This window comes from Daucus carota, chromosome 9 (genome assembly GCF_001625215.2).
Source record: "Daucus carota subsp. sativus chromosome 9, DH1 v3.0, whole genome shotgun sequence".
Classification (NCBI taxonomy): Eukaryota; Viridiplantae; Streptophyta; class Magnoliopsida; order Apiales; family Apiaceae; genus Daucus; species Daucus carota.
This window is the reverse complement of record NC_030389.2, coordinates 10,913,054-10,933,963: the sequence shown is the minus strand read 5'-3', so window position 1 is coordinate 10,933,963 and position 20,910 is coordinate 10,913,054. Positions and strand designations below refer to the sequence as shown.

The 20,910-nt window shown below is 35.2% G+C and overlaps 2 protein-coding genes across 2 annotated transcripts; one reads left to right on the top strand and one right to left on the bottom strand.

Moving 5' to 3' along the window:
• Nucleotides 1-2,494: 2,494 nt before the first annotated feature.
• On the bottom strand, nt 2,495-6,755 carry LOC108202087 (large ribosomal subunit protein mL43). Its single transcript, XM_017370464.2, has 4 exons — nt 6,670-6,755; nt 6,046-6,125; nt 3,733-3,839; nt 2,495-3,018 (listed from the first exon to the last, which is right to left on the bottom strand). Exons 2-4 carry the CDS (start codon nt 6,123-6,125, stop codon nt 2,846-2,848), a joined length of 360 nt encoding a protein of 119 aa, XP_017225953.1. The 5' UTR covers nt 6,670-6,755; the 3' UTR covers nt 2,495-2,845.
• A 5,907-nt stretch (nt 6,756-12,662) lies between these two features.
• LOC108202417 (cellulose synthase A catalytic subunit 3 [UDP-forming]) lies at nt 12,663-20,833 on the top strand. The gene is made up of 15 exons (XM_017370789.2): nt 12,663-12,946; nt 13,082-13,254; nt 13,498-13,693; nt 14,052-14,257; nt 14,343-14,457; nt 14,536-14,731; nt 15,056-15,322; nt 15,418-15,763; nt 15,849-15,986; nt 16,361-16,486; nt 16,566-16,778; nt 16,966-17,230; nt 17,787-17,989; nt 19,269-19,619; nt 19,890-20,833. The coding sequence occupies exons 2-15, from the start codon at nt 13,231-13,233 to the stop codon at nt 20,472-20,474; spliced, it is 3,231 nt and encodes a 1,076-aa protein (XP_017226278.1). The 5' UTR covers nt 12,663-12,946; nt 13,082-13,230; the 3' UTR covers nt 20,475-20,833.
• The last annotated feature ends 77 nt before the right edge of the window (nt 20,834-20,910 follow it).

Sequence of the window (20,910 nt, the reverse complement as noted above, 5' to 3'; positions counted from 1 at the left end):
TTAAATTATTTTTCCCCATTCTAGTGGAGGGCATCTCCAGTTGGCACTGTGCAAGCATTGGCTCTGTTAAAGGTCATGGTGGTGCTATTGTAGGCGGGGGAGAAATTTCTGAAGGTAATTTCTGCACCCAGACCAGTCACCAAAAGCCACATAATTTAGCTTACATACTCACCCGTAAGTGGAGAATTCATGTGAATTCTTTGTTAAAATGTCCAAGAAATTTGAAAAAATGTCAGATAATATCCACTTATGCAAAGATTTTGAGAAAAGGAATTTACTTGTGACGTCAGTTCAGCTGTTATTGTTCACAGAAAATTGTTTATAGACTCTGCACAAATTGCTGAGACATAGAGTTGAGGACTTATAGTTGGGCATGAACATCAAAATCCATTTAGCAATACATCCATAAAATTTTTATTTCCAAGATGAAGTGACTTTGGTTGGAAAGGAAGTTGGAATAGTTGATCCATAATACTACCTTACACCATATCCAAAGTGTCATCTTTTATATAGTTCTGATGAACTTAATTACCATCAATCTGTATACTACTCATAAGCTGTTCAATCAACTAATCGTACTAGGAAATAACTCATGATCAGCATATGATACGGACTTTAAAGGTGCATATAACCTCATGATTCTCAGCATAGGTTTTCAAACTAGGGCTTAAAAACTATTAGGCTAACTGCACTTGAGCTTCAGCCTCCAATTCATATTTATGTTTCAAATTTAACCCTATGATGTGCAACATTTTTGAACACCTGAGGAAGCCTGTGTGTACATAACTAAAAGGTGCCAATTAATAAGTAAGATCGATGAAGCTTTTTCTGGCAGATGATGCAAAAATAACACGGGAGATTTTCAACAACTTGAGCTTGCACAACTTCTTGAAATTTTTAACTCTGCAACTCCAGACTCGTACACCACACATTCATGTATCATTAAGAAACCGCCGTATCTTACTGAGGCTAAAACAAGCCATAAGTGCAAGCTTGTACATGTTATGAATTACATAATTTATTTCTTTTGGTGCAGCAGCAGCTGGAAACATATAGCTAGCTGTGGATCACGTTCAAATTATGAAAGAACCTTAATTTTATTTAGAACTGCAAGTACACCAGAGCCAGATCTTTGTCTACAAAGGCATGATATGTCCACACAACCATCATCCAATGCTGGAAACAAAGGTGTAAACAAGGCAGGCGATCATTCAACCATCAAGCAAACATGAAAGAGAGGCTGGTAAATATTAGTTCAGAGCGGTGACGGTGATCAAGGGCTCACATCTGATGTAGGCCCGATTTTTATGAGACCCTATTTTTGCATCTCGTCAGAACCTATTTGCTTAGGCATCTTTTTTTGGTAAAATATAAACACTTCAATAATATAATAGGGTCATGTTCAAGAAAGAATCATAACATATAGAACCCTTACCTTAATTTTAGTATTATTTAGGGTTCTGCACAGAACCTCACATGCAAAAAAATGTCAATATCTATGTATTATATTTTAAAATTATTTTTGAACATACACAACGATGAAAAAACATGAAAAAAACATGTATTTAGATTTAGATCCTAGAAATCTATTTGAAATTTAGGGTTCTGCAGCAGAATTTTAGTGGTTTCATGGTTCTATTTTAAGTACCAATTCTCTCTTGAGCGCTAATAAATTATGTAAAAAGATAGTTGTCGTAACTTTGATTTATTATTTTGCTTAGGATCCGAAAAGATAAGAATCGGCTAGACTTGTATGATAAATGTTTTGTTAACAAAGATGGATCATCACAATTTAGATGTTCCATCGGAAGAACAAGAAATGATCCCAAAAGTCACTATTTTACAAATGAGACTTAATGTCATTTTCAGGGGGGAAAAAATGAAAAGAAAAGCATCGCTTCTTGTCACAAACATGCATCTGCCACGGTCTCTGATTAGTTGTCAGGTTTGGTTTTTCAGTGGATAAAATGGTCAATGTTTTACTAATGATTAATATCTGCTACTCCCTCCGTCCCGGTGATTTATATACAAATGGTTTGGACACGGAGACCAAGAAAAGGTGTAAAAAATGAGTAAAGTTAGAGGAAAAATGGGTGAAGCGGCGGGACCCATTTATATTTAATGATAGATTTGAGATAGTGGAGGAAAGTAGTGGGTGTAATAGTGTTTATATTATTATAGAATGAAGATAGTGGAAGAAAGTAGTAGGTGTAATAGTGTTTTATATTATTAAAAGTTACTATTTTTGGAATGTATAGAAATGATGGGACGACCCAAAAAGGAAACTGTATAGAATTGACTGGGACGGAGGGAGTATCTTTTTATTATTCTGGAAGAAGGGAAAAAAATTATGCACTCCAATGGTTCACTACCCTTGGCAAAAAAATAGCCAAACATGAAATGGTTGACTATATTTGGAACCTCTAGAGACCAGTAGCAAAATTGCAGAGATCTATTACCATACTAAAACAATATATTTTATTTATAACAACTAAAATAATAATTACATACTATTTTTAAGATATAGCCAATCAATATAGCCACTCCCATGAAGCACAATGTTTTACAGGTTCGACAGATATGATGTCATATAGGTCCAATTTAGCCAATCATTTTTAGCAACACCATTGGAGATGATCTTACTATTTCATAGCTAAAGGGAACTTAAAGGTTTATTATAATGAAAATAGATAAACCTAACCACAGGTCTTCCTGCAAGGCCATTTCACTAAATTGGCTAGAAGGGCACCAAAGGGCAGCGACGATACTAGTAAAACTAGCGATGAACACAAAGGGTTCTCGACTTTGCCAGAGGAATGTGGGGAACAGCCAATCTCCTTTTTTTTCATAACTTTAAAGCAGTCGTCCATGTTCCTTGCACACTGGGGTGTTTAGTAACATGTCTGGTCTTCAACTTCACCACCTTTCTTCCAAGCGAATTCCTTAATTTAGTTGCACACTCGAGCACTTCTTCAGGGGTCATATTCCTGACACAGACAGTTCTCTCGTTCTTGTTCCCTGTGTGTCAAGTAAAAAATTAACGTAAAGAAGATATAATATTGTAAATAATTTTCCTCAACAAGCACTGACAGCAGTCCCAAGGCAGCAGTTTCTTAACAGAATATGACAATAATTAATCATCAACTTTCGCAAGGCAATCATATATTCACTTGCTAATTCAAATAAAAGGCAATAATCCATTCACTTACTATTTCAAATGATAAAGCTTAGGGCCCATTTGCTTATTATAATCAATTAAAATAGGTTAAGATATTTATTTGAACCAAACCAAACCCTTGAACCCAATTTAAGAGAGAACAAGTAGAATGGTTTTCTCCTACTTATCAACCCAAATGTTTCAATAACCTTAACAATTCAACACGCACCATTCAAATATAAAAACGACCCCTTAATATATACTAATCAGATAACTACCCAAGGCAGAAACTCCCTGCTGATATTTTTTTTCCTGTACTAGCAGAAGTGGGATAGTATTTATTGGGCCAACAAAACTGGCTGACATGATCACGGATAAAATTTCCATGTATTTAGGAAATGGGAATACTAGAAGAATAAGCCGCGCTCACATAATTTGGACAGCTTTTAATCAAAAGATCCGCTAATTTATCCAAACACATGATACTTCAGTCTACTACAAGATTTATTGACAGCTACAAGAAACACAATGCCCATTTTATTTAAACTATATACATAAATGGGTGCATTTCTTACTGTATATTCCTTCCAAATGCGGATGCTGACCACCAATGTGCTTGGTTTCAACCTCCAACTGAGGATTGCTTTCTTTAAATGCTGGCAACTTACTTTCCATTAATTCCCTAAGACATTAGAGACAAATAGATTAAGAATGTGTACTAGAGGCCAGTGGCGGAGCTAGGTTATAAATCAAAGGGTGTGCAATATGCAACTGTAGAAAATGTTATGCATAAATCATATGGAATACAGGGATACAGTTCCTTACTTCAAGTCTTCAATGAACATGTCAATGAACATACATACATTTTAGCTCAGTTCTATACATAAAATTTAAAGAAAGAGTTTGACCAAAATAAAGTTCAGTAAAAGTTTCTTTTCTGCATGTATACAGTTCGAAACAAAGATAGATATAATTTATTTTCACTTCAAAGAATAATAATATTATGACACTGATATATAAACTCTTTTTGTTAATTTAACAACTTCTCTGACACATATGTATATTATCACTTGGAATCTAAAGAATTGAATATAATAACTAAATAATTTAAGCAACAAGTTGAAGAGTCCAATAACTATAAAATTTAATTCTACTGGCTTTTAACTTCTGCAAGTTAAAACCCTTATCTATAGCATACTAATTCTATTATTGTGCATGAAAGCTCAGGGTGAGCAGTAGCACACTCTGGCCCAAGAGTGAACCCGACCCAGCTAAAGGCAAATTACTATAACATAAAAAATTAGCGAGCTATATTAGTATAAATTGGAGAACGAAATAGAAGTATGAGAAAATAGGGAAAATTAAGGACTGACACTGTAGCAAAGAATAAAAGTAATAGTTCTGAAAACGTTATATAAAAGTATTCCCTTCTCATCTGCTCTAACATCTCCATTAACTCTAAATATATAATCACCATCATCCATTTCGATTTCTTACAACTTACAAGCACACTAACATCCACCCCTAACCCTTTTTTCTATATATTGTTATAGGTTTGTTATAACATTTTCCCACTATTAATTTATCACAGCCAGAGAGGCTGGCAAGAATACAATAGAGTAGAAGCAGAGGGTTCAACATATTTGCAGATAAAGACACTTAATCTGATTAATCCAAACATTGTTGGCATGTAGGTTGCTAACCTATATGCATATAGGTTAATCCGATATTCATACAGGTGGGTTTTTTTTTTGCTGCAGATATCCATATAGGTTTTTTAAAATGTTAAACAAAAGTTTTTCCTCGCATATGCTCTGACATCTCTGATTCTCGACTAAGCTTTGTTTCATATCTAAATATCTAATCACTATTATCTCAATTCCTTGAAAGAACAGTAACAATCCGCCCCTCCCCCTTTCTTATATATTGTAATCGTATTTGTGCTCGACTATATTTATTAGGGGTTTTATATCAAAAGGGTCACTCGTTCTGCCCAAAAATCTCACCTAGACCGCCCATTAAAAAATCATATCATTTAAACCACTAAATTGAGTATATATCATTCCGTTTGATGACGTCATGGTAATTGACGGAGAACATTAAGTTTTTAAACTTCCTGTCCCAATTCAAATTTGAGTGGCCGAATTTATGACCTTCCAAATTTATTTTATCCCGAATGAATAGTTTAATTAGGGCCTTTTATTCTACTTACAGGTTTTTATTAGGTTGGCCCGATTAATCTATTTAATTTATCCTTTTTTCTAGACGCCATGTCAAATGTATGCCGGAAGCAACGTTGATGAATACGTCAACTTTGAATTGGGACAAAAAGTTCAAAAACTCAACATTTTCTATCAATTACCATAACATCATCAAACAGAATGATATATATACTCAATTTAGTGGTTTAAATGATATGGTTTTTTAATGGGTGGTCTAGGTGAGATTTTTGGGCAGAATGAGTGGCCCCTTTGATATAAAACCCTATTTATTAGTGTCAAAGAGGCTGGCGAGATTGCAAAAATACAAGCAGAGGGTTCAACGCATGAGCAGATAAAGCCACTTAATCTGATACCATACATTGTTCACATATACCCCCCCCCCCCCCCCGCCGCACACACACAAACACAAATAAAATCTAATTTATGGAACAATTAGAGAACACGACAAGTACTTCATTCTGGAATAGCATTTTCCAATCTTCTATCAAATATTATCCATTCACAGAAGTATAGCTTATTATACTATTGAACAACTAACATATCAACACAGCATGGCAAAACATTACTCCACACATTCTTTCTAAACAGTACAACATTCAAACATATTAGAATAAATCGAAAACCGCCAACTGAAAGAAAAGGGGAAAAAAAAAATATTCATCGCACCTGACACCCCTACTACTGCCTCCCCAGTTGCAGTAACTCACAACGAGCTTTTTCAGTTGCCAAACTCCTCTCTGCGACATCTGGTCCATCCAGCAAAAACCACAATTTAAATTCACCTCAAATACATATTAACATACGCAACAAACAAAAACACTCACCTCATCAAGTAGTCTAAAACTAGTTTAATCAAACAACGCATAATAATAACAATAACAGAATCTACACAAAACCACACACAATTAGTTTGTGTACCATTTCACAGCAAAAACACAATATAGTGACCCGACACAGTCGAGTGCGGAGTATCGAGTGAGTATGAGCATAGAGCATATTCGAATGTGGCCTAAAAGAACATGAGCTCGGCAATTATTGCTATAAACCCCACAAACCCTAACTTGTACCCAAAGGCCTTTAGAGTGGAGCATACATAAAAATATCACCGAAATTAGGACAAAATGATATAAATTGCAAGCTATAATCCAAATCAGAGACATTTGAACGAAAAGAATTGGAAACAGAATCAAACATAGCAGAAACAGAGAAACAATCAAATTACAAACACACAAGTATGAGTAACATTTCTAACTGTAGGCTTTATTAAAAAGTATATCGTATTTTTTTTACCTTTGAGGATGAGTATTACAACTCTCTTTCTCAGTCGCCAGAAAACTTGTGTAATCTCATGAGGCAGTGAAAAGCCACTTTTTTTTTTAAATAAATAATTATTGGGGGTGTTTGTTTCGGGGAAGCAGAAAGTATTCTGCTTTTTTTTACCTGTTTGTGTAAATAAGCAGAAGCATTTTTAAAAAGCTGAGATGTTTTCTTTCAAACACTTCATTCACTTATTTACTTCTCATTTCTACAGCTCAAAAATACACAAAATCATGGATAGTTACCTGAAAAGGAGACAAGTCACTCTTCACCTCTTAGGTTGCTTTTCAAACAATGTAACAACTGTTGAATAGCATTTTAGGAATGTCTGATGGGCTGTAATCTGTAAAGTAACCGCAAAAGCAAAAATCTACTTTATAGATCTGCGGAACCCGTGGTGGCCAAGATAGGTTAAACCCTGATATAAGTATAGGAACCATAACTTGAGCCAAGAAGCAATTTGAGAACATCAAACAGAGAGAACACCCAGGGAGTGAAACACAAGTGTATTCCTTGAAATAACTGAAACTCGAGAATTTTTTTTCAAGGTTGTAGCGAAACAGCAAAATAAATAAACCATTTATTTTGTGAAGTCAAACTACAAGTGTTCATAACTTAGTTTGTATCTTACTCTGCTGATATACTTAAATCTTTAATTGGTTGTTGAATTAAGATTTAAATTTATCAGTATTTAATTTTTCTGCACAAACTCCTGCTGTTTATGCTTGTGCTGTTGATGCAAAAACTGCAATTAAAGAACCTTTTACTTACACACAAGCCCTTACTGATCAGAGATGGGTTGATGCTATGTCAAAAGAGTTGCAGGCTCTAGAGACTAATGAAACATGGACTGTGGTCTCACTTCCTCCTGGTCATAAAACTGTTGCTTGTAAATGGGTATACAGAGTGAAATATCATGCTGATGGCTCTCTGGATAAATTTAAAGCCCGTTTGGTAGCCAAGGGCTTCACTCAGATTGAAGGGCAAGATTATCATAACACCTTTGCACCAGTTGCAAAGATGCCTACTGTCAGAACATTATTGGCTTTGGCTCCTGTTAAAAACTGGGATATTCATCAATTGGATATTAATAATGCATTTCTGCATGGTGATTTACCAGAAGAGGTATACATGGATTTACCTAAAGGACATCCTTTGTATGGGACACCTGGTTTAGTCTGCAGACTTCTCAAATCCATTTATGGTCTCAAACAAGCCTCAAGGCAATGGTTTGAGAAATTGGTTTCTGTTTTACTGGATTTTGGTTTTCAGCAGACTATTGCTGATTATTCCCTCTTCATCTTGTCTAAAGGTGCTTCTTTTACCATTGCTTTGGTATATGTGGATGATATCCTTTTAACAGGCAATGATACAGCTGTAATTCTTGAGTTTAAAAAGGTTTTGCATTCAGCTTTCACTATTAAGGATCTTGGCCTAGCCAAATACTATTTAGGCTTGGAGATACATAGGATTCCTGAAGGAATTTTTCTACACCAGCACAAGTTTGTTCATGATTTACTTGTTGAAGCTGGTCTCCTTGATTGCAAACCACTTTCTCTTCCTGTTGATATTAATATCAAGCTTTCTGACAAGGAAGGGACACTGCTTGAGAATCCAACTTTATATAGAAAATTTGTTGGAAAACTTCTTTACTTAACTGTTTCTAGATCAGACATTGCTTGTGTGGTACATGTTCTAAGTCAGTTTGTCCATGCTCCTAGAGTTCCTCATTTGTCTGCAGTACAAAGGGTGCTCAGATACCTTAAAGGTACATCTTATCAGGGTATATTTTATCCTGCAAATTCTTCTCTCCAATTGGAAGCCTTCTGTGATAGTGATTGGGGATCTTGTATGGATACCTCCAGAAGTACTACTGGCATGTGCTTGTTGCTTGGTTCTTCTCTCATCAACTGGTTTTCTAGAAAACAGTCTGTAGTTTCTAAATCTACAGTAGAAGATGAATTAAGGGCACTTGCAGACACTGCTTGTGAGCTCTCTTGGATGACACTGTTATTGTCAGAACTTCAGGTTCCTCAAACTCCTCCTATCACTATCCATTGTGACAATCAAGCAGCACTTGATATTGCTGCTGATCCTGTCTTCCACACCAAGACAAAACACTTTGCAATTGATTGTCATTTTGTCAGGGAACAAGTGCAGTCTCACAAGATCAATTTAATTTATGTTCCCAGTGCCTCTCAGTTAGCAGACATTCTTACTAAAGGCCTTTCTCGACCTGCTCATTGGCGTCTCCTTTCCAGATTGAATGTTAAGCAAGCACATTCATTCTGAAGGGGGGGGAATATTGCAGTATAAGCATTGATATGCAGTCTTGCTTATCTGTGATAAAGATTAGTTTGTTGTGATAAGTACATTAGACTATAACTGAATTCTGTTGTAAACAGTAGTATAAATTCACTACTTGTGCTCTATGTGTAATCACTTTTCTCTATGCAAAATACATTTTATTTCCAGTTGCTTAGTTGCAGAGTGAATACATAGCTTTACATTTCTTCAGTTCACCATTTGTATGAATGTTAAGACATTCAACCCCCCTTCTACAATACATTCGAAGACCAACACACCCCTTACACTTTATTCGCTATGTAGAGGTACAACAAGATGAATTTTGGAGAGATATGTACATGATGTACAACTCCCATTGTTATTTTAAGTAAGCGACCATAAATGCATCACCATACAAACCTTTATTACTGAACCAACAACATGAAAATCTCGTAGATCCGTACTCCTAGACATGATGAACAACGCAAAAACCAAAAAAGAAAAACAAGGTGAGACCAATCAAAACATAGATAAATTGAGATTGAAGAAAAACAAAAGATAGATTAAGAGTAATAAAAAGAATACAAGATTGGGGTTTTGCACATGTGAAAGCCGATGAAAAACCTTCAAATAATAAGAACGGTTACTTCAACGTTAAAGAGAATTTTAAAATTCTTAGAATTCCAATATAGAAAGATGTAATCTTGATCACTTCATAAATATATTCAATCTCGTTAGCTTAACTAATTGACTAAAATGATATAAAGAATTCATTATATAAAATGGGAAAATTAATTTAAATGTCCCTGAACTATTGGTGTTTTATTATCTGGGTCCCTGAAATAAAGATTCCAATATCCGGGTCACTTACGTTTTCAGTTTTCTTGTATAAGTCCTTCCGTTAACTGAGATTCTAACGGACGTTAGAATCTCGATGACGTGGCAGAATTAATGACAAGTGTATATGAATTTTATTTTAAAGGTCTCTTAAATATTAGTAATTTTCTTATTTGAGTCCTTTCAATGATTTAAAATTTATACAGATTAAGATACTAACATTTAATCAGCTTAGAAGGTATTCAATCTTTAGTACAACTTAGATTTTTTAATTCATAATTATTTTAGACGTCTAAAAGATAATATTATGTGTAACACTAATTGGAATTTTTGCAAAATTAATATTGATAGTTATTTGACAAATTAATATTGAATTGTTACAGAGCTTTTAAGTTAAATAAATTCAAAATTGATTTGTTATTAGATTTTTTGACAATGTCTTGTGAGCCTTTTTTTTACAATACAACTATAACCTTTGCGTTTTTTTTAACAGAACCTTTGCGTTTGTTATGACAATATTCTTGCCAAGTCTCTTTTACATGTCATTTATTCTGTGATAAAAAAAAACTAATACACAATAAATTAAGATAGATGGAAACACGAGTTAAAACATTAATATAACACAGTAAAATAAACATTAATATATTTATTAATATAACACAATAAATATATTAATGTTTATTTTACACAATAAATAAATTAATGTTTATTAATTAATTAATTAATTAATATACGAAATAAAAAATTACAAATTAAAAAACTTAAGTTGTACTAAAGATTGAATAGCTTCCAAGTCGATTAAATGTTAGTATCTTAATACATAATAAATTTAAAATTAATGAAAGGACTCAAACAAGAAAATTACTAATAGTTCAGGGATCTTTAAAATAAAATTCATATACACGTGTCAACAATCCTGCCACGTCATCGTCCGTTAGAATCTCAGTTAACGGAAGGACTCAAACAAGAAAATTGAAAACATAAATGACCCAGATATTAGAATCTTTATTTCAGGAACTCAGACAATAAAACACCAATAGTTCAGGGACCTTTGAATTAATTTTCCCTATATAAAATTTACTTAATTTTTAAGAGTTGTGCTCCGATGTGATGGATTAGGATGATAGACTATTTTTAAAAATTGTAAACATATTCTTATTTTTTATTATAAATAAAATATATTACTCTAACGTGATAATAAATAACATGAAATTTTCACGTCATAACTAACAATTTTGACTGGCAACACAAACCCTAACCTCCCCCCCCCTCTTCTTTTTCCGGCCGTCATCAGAGATTTCATCGATTTTCACCGATGAAAAGCTCTGAATCAGTTTATTTCTCTTAATTTGTTCTCGTTTTCTCAATAATACTCCTTACCGGATTTGTTCCAAGATTTTAGATCTACTCGATTTTCAATATTTTGATTTGGTGATAAATCAATTGAGATGAGCCAATAACGAGTTAAGCGATTGCGATTCAATCTTAGCCATAATAGTGATTACATATATTTATATTTGATAAGGTAAGGATTGTGTGAATTGACCCCACGACAATGGTATGTGTTCGAAATCTTTTGTTTTAGTGGGTTTAAATATATTTGTCTTATATGTCCTTTGTAATTGGTTATATATTTAGTTTTTGATTTTTATGATTCGTTTTATAACTAGATTTATAAGACTTGTTGTTTCTTTGATTTTATTATTGTGCCCCTTTCGAGGGAGTGCCATAGTTGATGGCTTTTTAATCGTGTATTGCGATTTTGTTTGTCGTTTATAAACGATTGTGTCTTTTTTGATGACTTTGTTTCGGTGCCTGGCATAATCTTTCGTGCTTGATTCTTTCTATCTTTCCTCTTTTTTTTCTCTCCCTCTTTAGTTTCTTCCTTTCCGCGGACTTTTGTCTTTCATCCGGGTTTTCTTTCCGGTCATTAAAGTTTTATTGGCTAAATTTCCGGGGCCATATCTGCATGACCTCTGGTTAGTTGTAGACTTTTTTGAATGAAAGTTTTTCCTTTCTTCTTAGTTCCACGGATTTTGCTTTTGTTTTGAGTGTTTTTTTTGAGTTATCAAAATTTTTATCTAACTTTGTGGGGCTTTTCGACATGTCTTGGATGAAAGTTTTTCATGTACGAAAGAAGCTCTTCGATTTTCTTCGGTATTGTATTTCGATACAACTCATTGACGTGAAAGTCTTATCACAAAAAAACTAACTAACATAACTAACTAATATCATGAGTCAACCAAAAATTTAACTAAAATGAATATCTCATAATTAATTATAGAGTGATTTTAATGATACTTGGGCCCTGTTTGGGGATTAGCTGTTAGCGGATTGAAATAGATGTTTTGAATAGCGGATTGAAATAGATGTTTTGACTAGCGGATTAAATTAGCTGTTTCTCGTAAAACTGTTTGGTTAATAGCTGATTGATTAGCTTTTTCTGACACAAAGCAAAACCTCTAACCCAAAAAGCTCCTCAAAGTAGCTTTTTGGGTCCAAACCTCTATTTCAATCCGCTAACTACCAAACAGTTATATTAGCGGATTCCAGTGGTCAAACCTCTAACTCACCCCAAACTTCTAATTTTGTCCCAAACCTTTAACTTCTAAACTGGACCTTGATAAATTTTTAGGTAAGATGTCGAGATATTGTTAACGGAAAAGAATATGATAATTTTATCGCTACAAATGCCGGGGAGGGAGACAAATAGATCGGGAGGAAGAAATACATGTGATGCACAAATTTGGAATTATAACAATTATTTTTGTGTAATCTTCAATTTATCTTAAAATAAACGTAATTTTATATATATTTTATCGGCAAACAAAGACAGAAATTCTGTGAGTGTCGGTGTCGGTGGAGTGAAAGTGGAGCATGAAGAAGCAAGTCGTTAATCTCACAAATCAAACAGCTGCTCTGTCATTTTCTATCACATCTACAGCTATTATCTCCTCATCTTTTTATATATTATATATACACTAATCAATCTCCATTATTACCTTGCACATCTTGCTTAAATATCTTTCTCTTTATATACAAAAACACACACTCTGTGTGTTTACTCGAGCGATGCTTCACTGCTAGAAACTCCCGTCTTTTACTTCACTTGCTGGATCTTCATGAGGTAATGCATTAAATGAAGTAGCTTTAGCGATCAACTAGTTCATTTTATGTCCAAATTGACACATTTAGTAATGAAATTTCGACTTAGATGAAAAGGGTCGTGTTGATTTTTGGTGTTTGTTGTATTTATGTACAGATCTGAGCTGGGATTGTGCTGAATTGTGGAGAGGAGTCGATTTTCGGGGTGGAATTTGCGAAAGATCATATTTTTAGCTTGTTTTGGATTGTAAATCTGGCTTGGATTGGATAAGTTGATATTGTTGTGCTGCTTTAAGCAAAGGAGCAATGGAATCTGAAGGAGAAACTGGGGTTAGTATTTAGAGTGTGAATTCATATATAACTATTGATTGATGTTTTGTTATTTATATGTTGAAGAGTTGATCTTCGATCTGATTTAAGCAATGGGTCACTTATGGGTTGTGGTTTATATATTTTGAAGAATTGTTTTTTGATCTAAATTAGGCAAAGGGTATTTACAGAATAAAGTTGATTCGATATTTGTAGTGGTAGATATTATATGGATTTATAGGTTTGTGGTGGATAATTGTGTAGGGGAAGGCGATGAAGAGTTTGGGTGGCCAGACTTGTCAGATCTGTGGTGACAATGTTGGCTTGACGGTGGATGGGGAGCTATTTAGTGCTTGTGATATATGTTCGTTTCCGGTTTGCAGGCCGTGCTACGAGTATGAGCGCAAGGATGGAAATAAGTCTTGCCCTCAATGCAAAACTAGATACAAGAGACACAAAGGTTTGTTGCTTAAATCTACTCATAGTGATCTGCCCAGATTTATTTCAAACACCAAATCTTCTGAAGAAAGCCGTATTCATCTTGTGCTTATAAAATAAGATTTGAAGATTTCCGTTATTCATGAATCTTTGTATCAGTCGTTTTGGTGATATGAATTTTAGAGTGATGTGCTTGATTTTATATTATAGTTTGTTAAGCTATTATACATATTAAACAAATCCTGGCTGACTAGTTTGTATTAACTAGTAATTGTGAAACCCTACTCTGATAATGGTTAGCAGGATAAATAGGTTGAAGTCTCATTTGCTTCTTGGGTACAAGTGATAACTGTTATTATTGCTGTTCTCTTCAATTGCAGGAAGCCCTGCCATACATGGTGACAGTGAGGAGGATGGTGATAGTGATTCTCTTTTTACTTCAGAGAATCAAAATGATAAGCAGAAGGTTGCAGAACGTATGTTGAGCTGGCACATGACATATGGACGCGGGGATGATATTGTGACTCCAAATTACGATAAAGAGGTGTCTCACAACCATGTACCTTTGCTCACCCACAGCGTGGAGGTATGTCAATCAAATTCCAAGTATATTCTTTCCCTCAGACATCCACTGCAGGCAGGCTACAGAAGCTGATTAAAAGTGTTTTTAGGTTTCTGGGGAGTTATCTGCAGCATCACCTGAACATACGTCCATGGCGTCTCCTGGACCAGGAGGGGGAAAACATATGCATTCCCTTCCTTATTCATCATATGTGAATCAGTCGCGTAAGTTTTCTATTAATCCCCAAGTACTTAGCATTACTGTTTGTGTACATGCCTCTGGAATTTTATTTCCCCTTGCAGCAAACATCAGAGTTGTGGATCCAGTGAGAGAGTTTGGATCTCCTGGACTAGGCAATGTTGCATGGAAAGAGAGAGTTGATGGTTGGAAGATGAAGCAAGACAAAAATGTAGTTCCAATGACTACTAGTCACACTGCTTCCGAAAGAGGCGGTGACATTGACGCCAGTACTGATGTGATAGTTGATGACTCGTTACTGTAAGTTTCCTTTTGAACTGTTTTGTAACTTCTTCTTGATGCTACAGATTAAATTTGATCTTTTTAGTCTATTTTTTCTCTTTGTAAGGTTGTATTAGTATGTATTTATATTGAGTTAATGTCAATAACAAACTTTGTCGATCCTCGTAGAACTCAGAATAATGTTTAATGTTCCATAAGAGAAACGGAAATTGAACATGACATGTTTGGCAGGCAACTGCATGACTGGTGTTGAATGAAATATTACATAAAAGTCTTGAGTTGTAGTCATAAGCCATGTGACCACAGCAGTTAATAGTTTTGCTTATATCCTCCGTGGTGCAGGAATGATGAAGCTAGGCAACCTCTTTCTAGAAAGGTTTCCATACCATCTTCCAGGATAAATCCTTACAGGATGGTTATTGTTGTTCGTCTTGTTGTTCTCTGTATATTTTTGCATTACCGGATAACAAATCCTGTAAAAAATGCATATCCGTTGTGGCTGTTATCTGTAATATGCGAGATTTGGTTTGCATTTTCCTGGATATTGGATCAGTTCCCCAAATGGCTCCCAGTAAATCGTGAAACTTATCTTGACAGGCTTGCGCTGAGGTACAACTCATAATTATAATCATAGATGTCTTGTATCCCATCCCATGTTGTATATGGTAGGTAAACTCTGAAATTTTATTCTTAAAAATGCACAGATATGACAGAGAAGGCGAGCCGTCTCAGTTGGCAGCTGTTGACATATTTGTCAGTACTGTTGACCCATTAAAGGAACCTCCTCTTGTGACAGCCAATACCGTCCTATCGATTCTTGCAGTTGATTACCCAGTTGATAAGGTATCATGCTATGTCTCTGATGATGGAGCTGCCATGTTAACATTTGAGGCTCTGTCTGAAACATCAGAATTTGCAAGAAAGTGGGTGCCTTTTACCAAGAAGTACAACATTGAGCCCCGAGCTCCAGAGTGGTATTTCAACCAGAAGATAGATTACCTAAAAGATAAAGTTCAGCCATCTTTTGTAAAAGACCGCAGGGCTATGAAGGTATCGAGTTTTGTTTGTAAACATTTGTAGTTTCGGTCAAAGCATTTTTTTACTTATTTTTAACTGTTTATTTCCTTTTTTCCAGCGAGAGTATGAGGAGTTTAAAATTCGCATCAATGGCCTTGTTTCTAAGGCCCAGAAAGTTCCTGAAGAAGGATGGATCATGCAAGATGGTACACCTTGGCCGGGAAATAATACTAGGGATCATCCTGGAATGATCCAGGTGTGTTTAAACAATCAGTCTGAGATTATTTACATGACGAATGATTTTGATAACCACCCAAATCCGTAAATAGTTTTTGTTTCGTTTTCTTGGTTCAGATAATTAGACAATTTATATAAGATTATTCAAGGTTAATCTGAACCCTATGATACTATATGTTCCTTATTTGTTATGTATATAAGTTGCTTTCTTCTGGCTTCTTTGATGAACATGCTAGCATAGTCAATATCTAATTCTTTTCTTCACTGTATGGAGTCTATAGACTATATCTTTCATGTGACAGTTCACTTCATTTCATGTGACAGTTCAGTTATCTTCCTAAGCCTGGATTAAATTTTATTATATTAAATGGTGAAAATACTTGTCACTTTCAGGTTTTCTTAGGTCAAAGTGGGGGTCTTGACACTGATGGTAATGAGCTTCCTCGGTTGGTTTATGTATCTCGTGAGAAGCGCCCTGGATTCACACATCACAAAAAAGCTGGTGCAATGAATGCACTGGTGAGTGCAAGATTCCTAATGTCCTTTCATTTTATAGATGATCTGTAAGAACGTAATATTCACTGTAAATCTCTTGCAGGTGCGTGTATCAGCCGTCCTTACTAATGGTCCCTTTCTTTTAAATCTCGATTGTGATCACTACATAAATAACAGCAAAGCTATTAGAGAAGCCATGTGCTTCATGATGGATCCAAATCTTGGGAAATATGTTTGTTATGTTCAGTTTCCACAAAGATTTGATGGGATTGATAGAAACGATCGATATGCAAACAGAAATACCGTGTTCTTTGATGTGAGTTAATTCATCCTTCAAAAATTGCCATATACTATATTTCATTTAGGGTTATTTTGAAATGTTGCTTCCATATTTGCTAATTTTCACCTTTCACTACTGTCATATGACTTGTTATATTGCCTCGGCAATCTCCAAGCTATTTCCTGGATTATCATTTTAACATATCAACTTCTTTGGAAACCAGATTAACTTGAGAGGTTTAGATGGCATTCAAGGACCAGTTTATGTGGGTACTGGATGTGTCTTCAACAGAACAGCACTGTATGGCTATGAACCTCCATTTAAACCTAAGAATAAAAAAGATGGGTTTCTCTCATCCTTCTGTGGTGGGTCAAGGAAGAAAACTTCTCGATCAAGTAAAAAAGGTTCTGACAAAAAGAAATCAAGCAAGCATGTAGATCCCACTGTGCCGATATTCAGTTTAGAAGATATTGAGGAGGGGGTGGAAGGTACAATATCTACTTTTCATTTACATATGCAAGTTTAAATATACCCGATATTGCATTATAGTCATCTTTAGTTTTAATTGTGAGTAATTTAATTTACTCGTATCTTTATTATCATTATATTATCAACTATAATTAAATAATCATCACGTCTGCAAAAGGTATTCATTACTCATTATGCAGTACACCAAAATCTGTATTTGATTGCTGCTAAACCAGGGGCACAGGGTGCTGTCTAACTTATAAGTATATATGTGTAGTGGTTGCCCTGGATTCCGACATGGATCCCTATTTTGACTGGGTTTCATATTTTATTTGTAGTTGACTCTATATTGTAGTTTGGTTTTGTGTTTATGACATCATCAGAAGTCCTGTATTAAGATTTGAAATAAAGCCTTTTGTCGTTGATTTTTAATGCATTAAGATTATAGGCAATCCGTAATGTTGGTGTGTATTACCATAGGAAACAATGTGTACTGAACGAATCTGCATATTATAACAAAATCAGCCCAATTTGTGTCACTCGGTTTTTTTGAATATATATACACTTCCATGTCAGGTGCTGGATTTGATGACGAGAAGTCATTGCTCATGTCACAAATGAGTCTTGAGAAAAGATTTGGTCAATCAGCTGTTTTTGTTGCATCTACACTTATGGAGAATGGTGGTGTTCCGCAGTCTGCAACACCAGAAGCTCTTCTGAAAGAAGCTATTCATGTTATCAGTTGTGGGTATGAGGATAAGACGGACTGGGGGCAAGAGGTATAATAATTGCATAGTTTTGCTCCTTTAAACTACTTTTACGTTTTTCAATAGTATTATTACTGTACACAAAACATTCAGGGTTACAAATTTACTCATCATGTACAATGCAAGAGGGGTTATGGTTTGGTAAACTGATAGATGAACTCTTCATTCCCATACATTAATATCTACGGGGATGCAACGTGGTTGGTGTTACCAACGTAATGTGATATATGTCCTATTACACACCATAATAGTTGTTTTTTGCAGGCTCGTTACACAGAAAATACATATCACATCAAGGTTATGCTATAAAATTTGAACTGCTACTATTTGCACTGTAGTGAGTTTCATTTACTGGCTGAGCTTGAACTTAGTTCACAAATTGGCTCGAGATATGCTTCTTGTCTGAAAATAATATAAAATATAACCAAGGATCTATTTCACAACTTTTGCTTCAGTACTTCATGTCAGTTTTTGTTTTCTGCTTGAACCGCCTTTTGTTTAAATAGGAGAAAGGAAGACTCTTCCATGAAAAGTGAACTAGTTAATTTTCTATTCTGAAAATCTGCTCTACAGTTGATACCTTACTAAAAGTTCTTGTGTGCTTCCCTATGTTACTCGGACTCAAGCTTGAAGTATCCGACATGGATACGTGTCCATGTTTCGGACTCGATAATATTTTGAAAACCTTACAAGTTTTTGGCCTAATATAAGTGTCAGTCTTAAGTGTCCATGTCCGAGTGTCGGCAAAATGAAGATTGCGAGTAACGTAGGTGCTTCCTTTGTTGTCTTCGTAAGTTGAAGGAATCTAGGTTATCCTCCAGAAAACACTGGATAGGGCAAGACATAATACTCCAGTGTGATTAGAATGAAAACTATTGTATCACAAAAACAAACTGTGTTACACTCTCCAGTAGATATACATTTAAGTTTGTAAAATTCCAAATAATAGTTGTAATGTGCCCTGTCTTTTTGATCTACCCCATTCTTTCATCAGTATCATTTGTCCCTTTTTTGCTATAATATAGTTTGATGTGCAAAGTACATGGATTTTATGTTAAAACTTCTTATTTAAACGTATTCAATATTTATGTATTCTCCTGTTAAGGGATATGTTATCTATACTTATATTGTAATAATCTGGATATAACTCCACTGTTGGAGCATTCTTCATGAGGATCTACCTTTAGCATGTTATGTTTTTCCCTATACGAGTTGGTGTCACCATAATATGCTCAGGACACTCTATATGTGCTCTGAATTTATATTTACTTGTTTGTCTCTTTATCTGTAGATTGGATGGATCTATGGGTCTGTTACAGAAGATATTCTTACTGGGTTCAAAATGCATGCCCGAGGTTGGCGATCAATATACTGCATGCCTCCTCGCCCTGCCTTTAAGGGTTCAGCTCCAATTAATCTTTCAGATCGTCTAAACCAAGTGCTTCGATGGGCTTTGGGATCGGTGGAAATCCTTTTCAGCCGGCATTGCCCAATATGGTATGGTTATGGTGGAAGGCTTAAATGGCTCGAGAGATTTGCTTATATCAACACAACCATTTATCCTATCACTTCCATACCCCTTCTCATTTATTGTACTCTTCCAGCTGTCTGTTTGATCACTGGAAAGTTCATCATTCCACAGGTTCGTTATTTCAACATAAACCTCAGCATAGCAGTTCAGTTCTTATTATTAAGTAGATAGGTTGTCGCAAGAAATAAAATCTCACACCGTCTTTAAAGAGGCTTTGACCCTCAACCTTCTTCTCAAGTAGTACGATAGGAAGAGTAATCACTAGGTTAAAACAGATTAGAAGACTTGCAGATTTAGTTCAAAACTCATGCTTTTAACTCTCCTCACCAATATCTGGTTATCTCTTGTCACTATTAATATATGAACCTTTTTTTACTGCAGATCAGCAACCTTGCAAGTATTTGGTTTATATCCCTCTTTCTTTCTATTTTCGCTACTGGTATACTGGAAATGAGGTGGAGTGGTGTCGGAATAGATGAATGGTGGAGGAATGAACAGTTTTGGGTTATCGGTGGTGTGTCGGCCCATCTTTTTGCTGTGGTGCAAGGTTTGCTTAAAGTACTTGCTGGAATCGACACCAACTTTACTGTCACCTCCAAAGCATCAGATGAGGATGGGGATTTTGCTGAACTCTATCTCTTTAAGTGGACAACTCTTTTAATCCCACCAACGACCCTCCTCTTAATCAACATTGTCGGTTCGGTTGCGGGTATATCATATGCAGTTAACAGTGGTTATCAGTCATGGGGTCCACTCTTTGGTAAACTTTTCTTTTCATTTTGGGTGATTGTTCATCTCTATCCTTTCCTCAAAGGTCTAATGGGACGACAGAACCGAACACCAACTATTGTACTCGTCTGGTCCATCCTTCTTGCTTCGATCTTCTCATTGTTATGGGTGCGGATAGATCCCTTTACGACTAGGGTTACTGGACCGGACGTTCAATTGTGTGGGATTAATTGCTGATCAGATTTGTCCAAATTCTCATAAAACTCCTGTCAATGAGCTGATAGGTGAAAAATCTCACCCTCCGCACACGTCATATTCACCTTTGCTATAGATATAAATTATTCAAATGTATTTATATACAATTCTGCCGTTGTCCAAAGACTTTCTAAAGAGAATGCATTGTACGTAGTTATATATTCACATTTTATTTGTTGCCACTGTTAGAAACAAGCTTGTGAGAGCAAAAGTAATGTACTTGGGAATCTTGGGGTTTGTAAACATTAAGATTTTGTTGTACTTCCAGCATTCTGTATACCGTATCTTCGGCTTTTTGAACCTTCAGCCACATAGAACCAAATGATATTGCTTTCTGATTATAGGCCTTGTTTTGTTGGTGGAACCAATTGATATTGCTTTCCCATTTTTTGGCCTTGTTGGTTAAATGTCTTGTAAG